The sequence below is a fragment of the Ovis aries genome, chromosome 5 (genome assembly GCF_016772045.2).
Source record: "Ovis aries strain OAR_USU_Benz2616 breed Rambouillet chromosome 5, ARS-UI_Ramb_v3.0, whole genome shotgun sequence".
Classification (NCBI taxonomy): domain Eukaryota; kingdom Metazoa; phylum Chordata; class Mammalia; order Artiodactyla; family Bovidae; genus Ovis; species Ovis aries.
This window is the reverse complement of record NC_056058.1, coordinates 17,670,202-17,682,289: the sequence shown is the minus strand read 5'-3', so window position 1 is coordinate 17,682,289 and position 12,088 is coordinate 17,670,202. Positions and strand designations below refer to the sequence as shown.

General features: G+C 52.9%; 1 protein-coding gene across 6 annotated transcripts; it reads left to right on the top strand.

Moving 5' to 3' along the window:
• Positions 1 to 441: 441 nt before the first annotated feature.
• On the top strand, positions 442 to 11,597 carry CREB3L3 (cAMP responsive element binding protein 3 like 3). Of its 6 annotated transcripts, none has more exons than XM_060415566.1 (10): positions 442 to 566; positions 1,066 to 1,194; positions 1,668 to 1,959; positions 2,802 to 2,914; positions 4,382 to 4,516; positions 5,697 to 5,803; positions 9,255 to 9,323; positions 10,236 to 10,320; positions 10,540 to 10,592; positions 10,778 to 11,597. In XM_060415566.1, exons 1-10 carry the CDS (start codon positions 540 to 542, stop codon positions 11,034 to 11,036), a joined length of 1,269 nt encoding a protein of 422 aa, XP_060271549.1. In that variant the 5' UTR covers positions 442 to 539; the 3' UTR covers positions 11,037 to 11,597. The 6 variants fall into 6 exon arrangements, with proteins under 6 accessions (XP_060271549.1, XP_012033463.2, XP_012033464.2 ...); XM_012178073.4 differs by having other exon boundaries at positions 10,496 to 10,592; XM_012178074.4 differs by having other exon boundaries at positions 4,379 to 4,516.
• Positions 11,598 to 12,088: the final 491 nt, after the last annotated feature.

Here is a 12,088-nt window from a genome sequence, read left to right as displayed (position 1 = left end):
GGAGAGACCTTGCCTGGGGGAAGGGGGCTTTGAGGGTTGCCCGCTGTGATGAAAGAAGGGAACTCCTGGCTGAAGGAAGGGAGCCCCCCAAAGTCTGGGCTATTATTTTGGGCTCTGTTTTGTTCTGGGAGTGGACGGGACTGGCCAAGGGCTCTGGGCTCTCTTGGAGCCGACATCCGGGGACTATGGAAAGAAACAGTCTCCGAAAGTAGGGGAAAGGTCATGCTGGAGCTGCGACACCCCAGACTTTGGCCTTTGCCCACTGCGACTGGAAAAGCACAAAACATGAGAGATAACGGTCTTCCCGCCCCTCCCCCTAGTCTGCCCCGCTGTCATTGGCCCTTAACTCTGTCCGTCCTGCCTGTTGCCCAATCAGCACCTTGGGGTGGGCTGGGATCTTCTCGGGACTATTTCAGCATCTTTTGGGGAGTGGTAACAACCACAGAGAAGACGCAGCTGAGCCCAGGAGAGCTGATGGCCGACTGAGCCTCCGGCTCGAGGCAGACGCAGGAGGTCTGGAGAAGGAGCTAGCGGGGCTCATGGATGGGGATTTAGCCGTTGGAAAGGTGAGACCTGCACGGGTCCCCAGGGGAGGGGCGATTTATGCCAGGAACTCTCCCCAAGCTCCCAGAATTGGCAGGCACCTCCCACCCCATTGTACAGATGGGAAGACTGAGACCCAGAGGGAGAATACAATGACTAAGATTGTGTCTCTATTCCGGGCTGCTGCTGGACTTTATTCTGGGCCTCCCTGCCTTCCAGAAAAGGGTGGGTGTGGGGAGGGATTCTGACAGAATGGGAATGCAAGAGGGGGCTAACTTCATCCGCTGTCCATCCCCACGGGGGCAGCTGTCTAGCGCTTTTTAAATAAATTGGCTCCTAGGAGCCTCTGGGTTGGTCCCATAACAGAGATTTGGAGATTGAGGCTCCGCAGGCAGGAGGGGCAGGCTGACCTGGAGGCTGCAGCTGGGACTGAAGCAGGGAGGAAGGTACCTCAGGTAGTGGCAGATGGGTGGTGGGCAGGAGAGGCTGCGTGACTCTCACCGGGTCCCCTCCTTGCCCCAGATGGCTTCCTCCACCAGTCCCATGGGCCCTATCGACAGCCTGGAACTCCTGGATCTCCTGTTTGACCGGCAGGACGGCGTTCTGAGACACGTAGAGCTGGGAGAGGACTGGGGCCATGGGCAGGACCAGGTGATAACCCAATGCATCATCCCCACCTTCCCCCCCACCCCCGGGTCAGAGCCGGGACTCCGCTCAGCTTTGTGCCTTTACCACGCACGTGTGTGATTCTAGCAAAGCACATGATTGTATAAAACCTTTCAGCGACCCTAAGGGCCAGATGACATCGCCTTCTTCTTAAAGGGGTGGAAAGCAGGGCCCAGAGAGGAGTGGTAACTTGTCCTGGGTCACACAGCAGTTTGAAGTTGGCTCCAGACTTAAACTTGGGGCTTGCTCCTCACTTGACACGGTTTGATGTTGTTCCCGAGCTACACAATTGTGTTCAGGCTCCAGCAACGCCAGTGGGCAAGGAACATTAGCTCTTTCCATATTACAGAAAGGACGTGTGAGGCCCAAAGAGGGTCAGCGGCTTGCCCAGAGACACATAGCAATGCAAAGCAAAGCATAGACCTCCTAATTCCCACCGGTGCTCTCTGTCCCAACAGGTCCTGCCAGGTGCGGACTCTGATGACTTCCTCAACTCCATCCTGGGTTCTGGAGATTCAGACTCCCCAACCTGGTCCCCCGCTGCCAGTGACAGTGGCATCTCAGAAGATCTGCCCTCTGACCCCCAGGACACACCTCCACGCGGTGGGGTGCCTGCCACCCCTGCCAGCTGCCATAGTGTGGAGTCTTGCAAGGGGCCCTGCCCGTCCTACCATCCTGGCCCCACCTGCCCTGCCAGGCACCTTGGGCCAGTGGCCCCAAGGCTTGAGACTTCTGTTGCCATAGACGTGGGTGAGTCCTGTGTCAGCCGACTACCCTTGCCTTGTCCCAGGCACTGAATGCACAAATCCACCCTTTGAGATGGGCACTGGTGTGCTGTCATGGACCCATTTTCCGGATGGTTAAGAGATGAGTCAGAGCCGCAGAGCTGGGGTGCAATCTGCCTCAAGCATTGTGCTGGCAACCTCATTTTTTATACCTTCTATGCCTGGTTCATAGGAGACTCATTGAAAGTTCGTGAGACTGTGGGATCCCAGGCCTTGGAGTGCTCCCCCAGACCTGGGGAAAGGCCTGATGCAGAAGACTCCACCAAGAGAGCATCCTTTGTCTTTTGAGCCCCACAATGGGGTGGGAGTGCTTATTAGTCCCATTAGAAACTTGACAAAACTGAGGCTCAGAGAGGTTTACTCCCTTACCCAAGGTCACACAGCTCCGCCCAGTTGGGATTAGAAGCAAGGGCCATCTGACTCGGAAGACTGCTCTCCAGAGCAGCTCTCCTATGGGGTGCCAGGTAGCTCGTGGGAGGGAACTGTGGGTGAATCAGAACTGGTCCCTGCCCCCAGGAGGAGATAAGGCCAGGCTGGCTGCAGATCCAGCCCCTAATGCTGAGTGATAACAGCCACTCCCTCTTGGGCTGGCTGTGGGTCCCTAACAACGTTCTGATGAACTGGGGTCCCTGTCTTATGGCAGAGGGGAGACTGAGGCATCTGGTCCTGGAGTCCCAAGCCAGGCAACAATGCCTAGCACATTAGGGTCGATGCTGTAGCTTTGCTGGAGGAGGCAGGTAGGACCTAGGAACTCAAGGCCCCCTGCCTGACCCCCACCCCTATCTCCATCCACATGTGCCCTGTTAGAAATGTGGAGCCCAGGCATCTATGCCGAGGAGCAGAGCGACCTGGCTGACTCGCCCTCACGCTACAACCTCACAGTCAAGGACCTCCTCCTCTCTGGCAGCAGCGGGGACCTGGTGAGCAGCCCCCACGTGCCCCCTGGAGCATCAGAACTGGGAGGGGGACTGGGCTCATAGGGCCCCAGTACACCCATTTTGAAAACTGGAAGACAGTCACAGACAGGGATTGGTATTTGGTCCCAGGTCTTTTAATTCATAGCAACCCTGAAAATTGAGGCTATTATCTTAATTTCACATATGAGGAAACGGGCACAGGGAGCTTTAGTAATTTGCCTTAAATCACACAGCTGCAGCAGGCCCAATTCCTGAGCTGACCTATTGGGTCTATTGTGCCCTTTGTATGCTTACCTTGGGCTATCTTATCTTGCCCTGAGCTTCCACTATGGGCAAACCAGGCCTGAGAACCCAATTAGTGCCCTGCTCCCTTTCACAGATGAGAAAACCAGTCCCCAGAGAGGTTAAGCCACAGACCCAAAGTCACACAGCAAGCAAGTGGCCAAGTCAGGATTTGATCTCCTGATGCCTAAAGTTGTCCTGACAACCTCTAAAAAAGACCAGAACACCCCTCTTGACTTGAGAGACCTACAGCGAGCATCAGCTGTGTGCTCAGTCTGTGGGGACCTCATGGTCAAGAGGGGACAGTGACTGCTTAGGGAAGTGTATCCATAAGGGAGAGAGGCTAGAGGGGAATTGCAGGTCCAGGAAGGCTTCCTGGAGGAGACAGAACTTCAGCAGGTCTTGAAGGATAGGAAAGACAAATGACTGCTTTGGAAATGCTAACTGGATTTTGTAAAAATATCAAGTTTAATATCATTGTTCTGTGTGTGAACAACTTTTGGAAGTGGGAGGCCTTATTCCCATATTGCAGATGAATACACTGAGGCTTGAGCCCTGAAGAGAAAATGGTTGGACTGATCAATGGCCTGGAATTCCAGGGATTGGAATTTGATTAGATAGATAGCAGGCTGCCCCAGTCTCTACCTTTATTCCTCAGTCTTGGTGCGACATTCCTAGGACTTGGCTGTCTGATGACACGGTTCTTTTGTTTTCAGTGTTTCTATTTCGTGATTTAAATTTAGTTTGAAAATTTTTTGAATAGTCAAATACATGCACACAGTCCAAGTTCCAAAGGTACAAACAGGTACCTGGGGAGAACCACCCCTCACCCTCTTTTCCCAGAGGCTTACTTATCCTACATCCTGTTTGTTGGATTTTCCGTTTGCTGTTGCAGACAAGAGCTGCAAGGAATGTTCAGAGCCCGGAGCAGTGCGTAGCCTGTAGTAGGTGCTAAACATGTAACTGTCAAATGACTATTTGTGAAACAAAAAAAAAAAACAAAAAACCACACTTGTATCTGTAAGATGAATTCCTGGAAACGGAATGGCTGTGGGCTGGTTCTTTGGAGCCCTAGTGCCGGTGTGGACCTAACAGCGAATGGATCAATTGTTTCTCGATGCCTTTTATTTCCCAGAGGCAGTCGCTGTCTCTGCCCCCAAAGCAGTTCTCCTGGTTTCCCCACAGCAGCAACATCACCTGGCAGCCCCCCACCTGTTGCGACCTGGGACTGGGCACTGCCAGGAGCTGGTGCTGACGGAGGATGAGAAGAAGCTACTAGCCAAAGAAGGCATCACTCTGCCCACTCAGCTGCCCCTTACCAAAGTGAGTCAGTCAGTGGGACCCCTGGCTCTGGGCCTCACCCCATTTCCTGCAGCAGCATGCCCACGAGTCTCACCTTTGTGTGTGTGTGTGTGTGTGTGTGTGTGTGTGCACGCTCAGTCATGTCCAACTCTTTGCAACCCTATGGATGGTAGCCCACCAGGTTCCTTTGTCCATGGCGATCTTCAGGCAAGAATATTGGAGTGGGTTGCCACTCCATACTCCAGGGGATCTTCCCGATCCAGGGGTCAAACTCATGTCTCTTGCATTTCCTGCATTGGCAGGTGGATTCTTTACTTCTGCACCACCTGGGAAGCCTGAGTCTCACCTTTACATCTCCCTAACTGGTGGCTCAGACGGTAAAGAATCCGCCTGCAATGCTGGAGACCTAGGTTCGATCCCTGTGTTGGGAAGATCCCCTGCAGGAGGGCATGGCAACCCACTCCAGTATTCTTGCTTGGAGAATTCCCGTGGACGGGGGAATCTGGTGGGCTACAGTCGGTGGGGTCACAAAGAGTCGGACACGACTAGTGACTAAGCACAGCACACACAACTAGAATGTTAGGATGTGTCTGTCACCAGAACCAGAAAATTCATACTCAAAGCCAACACAGTGGGGGCTTTCTAGCTGGCCGCGGCCTCCACTCAGCCTGTTCAGTTCAGTTCAGTCGCTCAGTCATGTCCGACTCTTTGCGACCCCATGAATCACAGCACGCCAGGCCTCCCTGTCCATCACCAACTCCCGGAGTTCACTCAGACTCACATCCATCGACTCAGTGATGCCATCCAGCCTGTTCACTCAGTATCAATACCTGAGTTTGCCTTTTCCAATTGAAAGACTTCTCTTAGTGATAACTGGCTTCGGAAAAGGCGCCAATCCCACACATGGCCAGACGGTGGCGCGATTGCACCAGTGCACAAAATCTAGTTGTTAATGGAACTGGGATTGGGAGCAGGGAAGACCATCAGGAAATCAGGACCATTCCCATCCCTCCCGCCCCCACAACCACAAAAGACTCTGAAGGAGTTTGAGGACAGAAAATCTGGCCTTCAAGCCATGAAGGGTCTTCCCTCAAGTCCCTGAGTCTGGCTCCCTTGGGAGAATACTGGGGGTGAAATTATGGGGTCTGGACAAGAGAGTGGACCCTTCAGACTGACTCAGGCTCCCCACGTCACTCTGCAGTATGAGGAGCGAGTGCTGAAAAAGATCCGCCGGAAAATCCGAAACAAACAGTCAGCTCAGGAAAGCCGGAAAAAGAAGAAGGAATACATTGATGGCCTGGAGACTCGGTAAGGCTGGGGGCCCAGGACCCCGCACTCAAGGTGGGAGGGTGGGGACTGAGGCCTGAGAGAGGCATGCAGTGTAGCAAAGGTCACGGTCTGCGTGTGTGTGTGTGTGCGCGCGCGTGCGCGTGTATGTGCGTGTGTGTTCAGTTGCTCAGTGATGTTCGACTGCATGGACTGCAACCTGCCAAGCGCCTCTGTCCATGGGATTCTCCAGGCAAGAGTACTGGACTGGGTAGCCATTTCCTTCTCCAGGGGGTCTTCCCAACCCAGGGATCGAACCCATGTCTTCTGAGTCTCCTGTGTTGGCAAGTGGATTCTTTACCACTGTGCCACATGGGAGCGACCATTTTGTATGTGAATTGCAAGGATGGAAAAATGCCTAGAGGTGGTACAGGGCTCAATTTTGAGGCCCCTAATCCCCTAGAACAGGGGTCCCCAATTCCTGGGCCATGGACTGGTACCAATCCGTGGCCTGTCAGGAACCAGGCCGCACAGCAGGAGGTGAGCAGCAGGCAAGGGAGCAAGGGTATTTACAGCCGCTCCTCACCACTCATATTACCGCCTTAGCCCCTCCTCCTGTGAGATCAGCAGCGGCACTAGATTCTCCTGGAAGCACAGACCCTAACCCTAAAGTCAAGGTGGAATATCCTGAGATTTCCATAAAATAGAAATAAAGTGAAAATTAAATGTAAGGTGCTTGAATCATCCTAAGACTATCCCCTCCACACCCCGGATTCACGGAGGAACTGTCTTCCTTGAAACCGGTCCCAGGTGCCAAAAAGGCTGGGGACCACTGCCCTAGATGATGTTTTGCCAAGAAGGGAGGTTACGTCCTGGCTCTTTGCCTGTAGGTGGGACGTTTACTTCCCTTGTCTGAGCCTCTCTGGTCCTCAGAGCTGTCATGGCTTCCTTCCGGGGAGTGGAGGGAAGGAGGAACTTCCTCAACTTAAGAACTGTGCACTCTCAGTTCAGTTCAGTCGCTCAGTCATGTCCGACTCTTTGTGACCCCATGGACTGCAGCACGCCAGGCTTTCCTGTCCATCACCAACTCCCAGAGCTTGCTCAATCTCATGTCCATTGAATCGGTGATGCCATCCAAGCGTCTCATCCTCTGTCATCCGCTTCTCCTGCCGTCAATGTTTCCCAGCATCAGGGTCTTTTCCAGTGAGTCAGTTCTTCGCATCAGGTGGCCAAATATTGGAGTTTCAGCTTCTGGATCATCTTTCCAATGAATCTTCAGGACTGATTTCCTTTAGGATTGACTGGTTTGATCTCCTTGCAGTCCAGGGGATTCTCAAGAGTCTTCTCCAACACCAACAGTTCAAAAGCATCAGTTCTTTGGCGCTCAGCTTTCTTTATAGTCCAACTCTCTCACTCATACATGACTACTGGGAAAACCATAGCTTTGACTAGACGGAGCCTTTGTTGGCAAAATAATGTCTCTGATTTTTAATATGCTGTCTAAGTTAATCATAGCTTTTCTTCCAAGAAGCAAGCTTCTTTTAATTTCATGGCTGCAGTCACCATCTGTAGTGATTTTGGAGCCCCAGAAAATAAAGTCTCTCACTGTCTCCATTTATTCTAATACCTCTGCACTCTGCTGCTGCTGCTGCTGCTAAGTCGCTTCAGTCGTGTCCGACTCTGTGCGACCCCAGAGATGGCAGACCACCAGGCTCCCCCGTCCCTGGGATTCTCCAGGCAAGAACACTGGAGTGGGTTGCCATTTCCTTCTCCAATGCGTGAAAGTGAAAAGTGAAAGTGAAGTCGCTCAGTCGTGTCCGACTTTTAGTGACCCCATGGTCTGCAGCCTGCCAGGCTCCTCCGTCCATGGGATTTTCCAGGCAAGAGTACTGGAGTGGGGTGCCATCGCCTTCTCCACCTGTGCACTCTAATCCCATCCGATCCCCTCTCTGAACTCATACAGGATACTGAGAGATAGGGTCCTCATTATTCTTTAATGTGGTGGTGTTCAGTCGCTCAGTCGTGTCTGACTCTTTGTGACCCCATGGTCTGTAGCATGCCAGGTTTCCCTGCCCTTCGCCTTCTCCCAGAGCTTGCTCAAACTCATGTCCATTTAGTCAGTGATGCCACCCGACCATCTCATCCCCTGTCATCCGCTTCTCCTCCTGCCCTCAGTTTTTCCCAGCATCAGGGTAGGAAACATAAAAGCTTAGTTCACTCACTTTTTAAAGCAAAAGTGATTTTAGTAAATGTTACAGGTCTATCTGCATTTTCTATTTCTTCCCTAGTCAATTTTGGGATGTGTTATTCTTCTGGGAAGTTGTCCATTTCAAATTTATTGACATAAGACAGTTCATAGTTCTCTCCCATTTTTTTTTTAAGCTTTGAATCATTTATAGCTGGGACCTTTGTAATAATTCATGTTGTATATTTGCACCTTCGCTTGTTTTTTATCTTGAGCAATCTTGCCAGAACTTTATTTATTATTTTCAAAGAATGAATTTGACTTTTCCTCCCACTCTTGTGTACTAGTTCCTTTATTTCTACTCTTAGCTTTATTGTGTTTTTCATTTTTTTTTTTAGTGAGTTTATTCTGTTGTTCTTTTGCTGATTTTTAAACGTGTATGTTCAGCTGCAGGCTTCCCCGGTGGCTCAGACTGTAAAAAATCTGCCTGCAGTTCAGGAGACCTGGGTTTGATCCCTGGGTGGGGAAGATCTCCTGGAGCAGGGCATGGCAACCCACTCCAGGATTCTTGCCTGGAGCATCCCCATGGACAGAGGAGCCTGGCGGGCTACAGTCCATGGGGTCACAAAGAGTCAGACACGATTGAGCGACTAGGCACAGCACACACAGCACATGTTCAGCTGCTTAAACTGTAATAGGGTTATCCGTTTTCTCCTCAGCACGTCTTTAGCTGCATCTCACACATCTTGATTTGGATGTTGTCATTACTTGGTTCCTAGGTCTTCCCTACTTTACACTGTGGATTCTTCTTTATCCCATGAGTCATTTAGGAGGGCCTTTTAGTGGGAGAATTTATTCTCTTCCCTAGATACTAACATATCCTTATGCCACAATTTGAATATTTTATTTTTTTATAAGTTTATTTATTTATGTTGGCTGTGCTGAGTCTTCATTGCTGTGCGTGATCTTTCTCTAGTTGCAGGAAGTGGGGGCTACTCTCTAGTTGTGATGTGCGGGCTTCTCGTTGTGGTGGTTTGTCTTTCTTCTTCTTTTTAAAAATATTTATTTGGCTGTGTGAGTTCCTAGCTGTAGCATGTGGGATCCAGTTCCTCAACCAGGGATCAACTTGGGCCCCTTGCATCGGGAGTGTGTGAAGTCCTAGCCACTGGACCACCAGGGAACTCCTGAGGTGGCTTCTCTGGTGGCAGAGCTTGGGCTCTAGGTTCTTGGGCTGAAGCAGTTGCAGCTCGCGGGATCTGTAGGGGTCACAAGCATATTCTGAATGTCACTGTGATGTTGCCTTTGCAGGATGTCAGCCTGCACCGCCCAGAATCAGGAGCTTCAGAGGAAGGTCTTGCATCTTGAAAAGCAGAACCTGTGAGTCTTGGTGTGACCGGGACTGAGGACAGGGGGAAGCTGACCCTGGAGTCTCTTGCAGGAGAGGTGAACAAGGGGGGTCAGGCTGTGTGATAGCAGGGCAGAGCAGAAGGTGAGGATTCCACCCAGAGAGGGGGGCAGGCTGCATAGAAGAGGATGTATAAGAGTTCCATGGAGGGAAGGTGCTGCTAGTGGAGGAAATGGCATGTGAATGGCCAAAGGCTAGGAGTATGGTGTGCTGGAGAACTGCAGGTGACTCCATCTATGGGGTGCATGTGCTAATTCAGTTTTTATTAGCATCTACTCAGTGCCAGGCATAGTTCTGGGTACTGATACCTCAATAGTGAGTAAAACTATTACTCACAGATACAGTCCCTCCACTTAAAAGACTCATATTCTAGTGAGAAACATACTCAAGACAAACAAAACTATGTAAAAGATCATTCAAACAGCGGGAAGGGGCTAGAGAGTGAGGGGAGGGGGGGCTATTTTAGGCAGGGAAGCCAGATAAGGTGACATTTGAGATGAGATCCAACAGATAAGAAAGCAGCAATGAGGACTCAGGCTTTTACCCAAAGGGAGGTGGGAACCTGGAGGGCTTGGCACGTTTGAAAAGTGTGGAGTGTGAACCCTAGAGTGGGCGCGTGAGGCTTGAGGGGACCAGAGGTGGGGGCTGGTGTCCAGGTGAGCGATGATGGCAACCTGGATGGAGGAGGCTCGCTGGGTGTCAGAAAAGTGGGTGAGATGTTCAGTGGAGATTTATTGAGGGAGCTTCTGGGACTTTTAATAGCAGTAGGCCCTTGTGGGGTGGATAGGATTCAGACCTCAGCCAGGCTGGGAGATACTAGAAATGGACAGGGAGCCAGGTGAAGGCCATACAGGGCTCAGCCAAGGCTTCCCATTTCCATTAAGGTCTCTCTTGGAACAGCTGAAGAAACTCCAGGCCATTGTGGTCCAGTCCACCAGCAAATCGGCACAGACGGGCACCTGCATAGCAGTGAGTGGGGGGGTGTCCTCAACCTTGGCAGAGGGGCCTGTGGGGGAGGAGGGCATGAGTAGGAGCAGAGCCCTGAGCGCCGGGTCAAGCATGATCTAGTCTTCTGGGCCTCTTGTTTTCCTGTGTGCTCAGGGGTTGGGGAGGGATGGGGTGACCCCGCCCACATCTCCACCAGGTCCTGCTCTTCTCCTTCGCCCTCATCATCCTCCCCTCCATCAGCCCTTTCGCCTCCAACAGAGCCGAGAGCCCCGGAGACTTCGCACCTGTGCGAGGTAGGTGGACTCGAGTTTGCTCTTCTTTCAAAAGCCCTCCGGGGCACATTCCCCTTGGCTCCCCAGTCCCCACTGGGGGAGGGGAAGGGCCCCCCTTGCAAGGGCTCCCTGAGGCTGGGGGCTAAGGAAAGAAGGGAACCGGCCCTCAGGCCATCCCTCATGACCCTCCTCGACCCCTTGCTCAGTTTTCTCCAGAACTCTACACAACGACGCTGCATCTCGGGTGGCTCCCGACACTGCACCAGGCTCCGAGGCCCCCGGCCCCGGGCCCAACACTGGCGCACTTCAGGAAAGGTCTCCAAGCAGCCCTCCGGAGGAATGGGAATCCCAGGACGCACGTGCTCTGGACAACTCGACAGAGGATCTGGACAACTCAACTCTGGTCCAGGGCAACTCCATGAAGGAACTGGACCGGGCCACCCTACTGGACTGTGCCCCGCCTGAGCCAGCAGTCAGCCCGGGCCGTGTGGGGCTGGAGGCAGCAGGGGGCGAGCTGTGAGCACCATGGGTCCCTGCCCCCCTCTCCACCCTGGACCCTCTGCTCAGGGGTGCTTCAATAGGTGCTGTAGTGGACAGGGACAGACATGGGGATCTGAGGTGAGAGAGAGACCCTGGAGAAGATATTAGGATGGAGATGCACAGATACACAGCTACAGACCCAGGGACCCAGGTACACACTGAAACTGATTCTCAGACACAGACCATAAGGCCACAAAGCCTGAGAAATCTACATGCAGATGCAGGTGCGGAAGGAAACAGGGACACACACACAGACTGATCCCTGACCTGGACAGATCGATACACACCAGGCCTCAATAACTACCCCACCCCCGGCCCTGGGGACTCCTCCCTGTCCGCTTGCACGCACGGAGTAGAAAGCAGCCAAGTCTGCAGGGACCCTGGCCCCAGAGCACGGGGTGAGTCCTAAACTTCTGCGCTGCCATGACCCACAACCTTTTCCTTTTTTTAGACTGCCGTGATCCTTAATAAAGTATCTTGGCAGAACACGGCTAGCGTGGAGGTGGAGTGGGGTGGGGGCTAATTAGAGTCTGAAGCTCCCCAACCCACAGAAGGAAGGACTGGGCCAGCCGAAGATAGAGGAGTGACGTGGGGGAGTCCCTGGACCCCAAGGCTGGATCGGCGACGAGAGGCGCCAGGGTTGTCTTCAGGACCTTGGAGAGCGGCGGCTGATGGAGGGCTGGGCGCGCCAGGAGCGCGAGGTTCTGACGGCTCTGGCCCCTCCCCGCCCCGCCCCAGACCCTTCAAGAGAGTCCGCGGAAGGCCTGGGGCAGCTGCTTTCCTGGGGGGCTAGGCTGCCAACCCGGCTTGTCTTATGGATGAGGAGACTGAACCGTCAGGAATGAAGGGACTCGCCCAAGGTCACAGCTGGGGAGCATGGACCCCAGCTGCACCAACGCTCTTCCTTTAGAGTCACACCCGGATCCCTGCCGGCTTTGCGCAGGTGTGGGGATGTGGGGTCGGGTGGGGGAATTTGC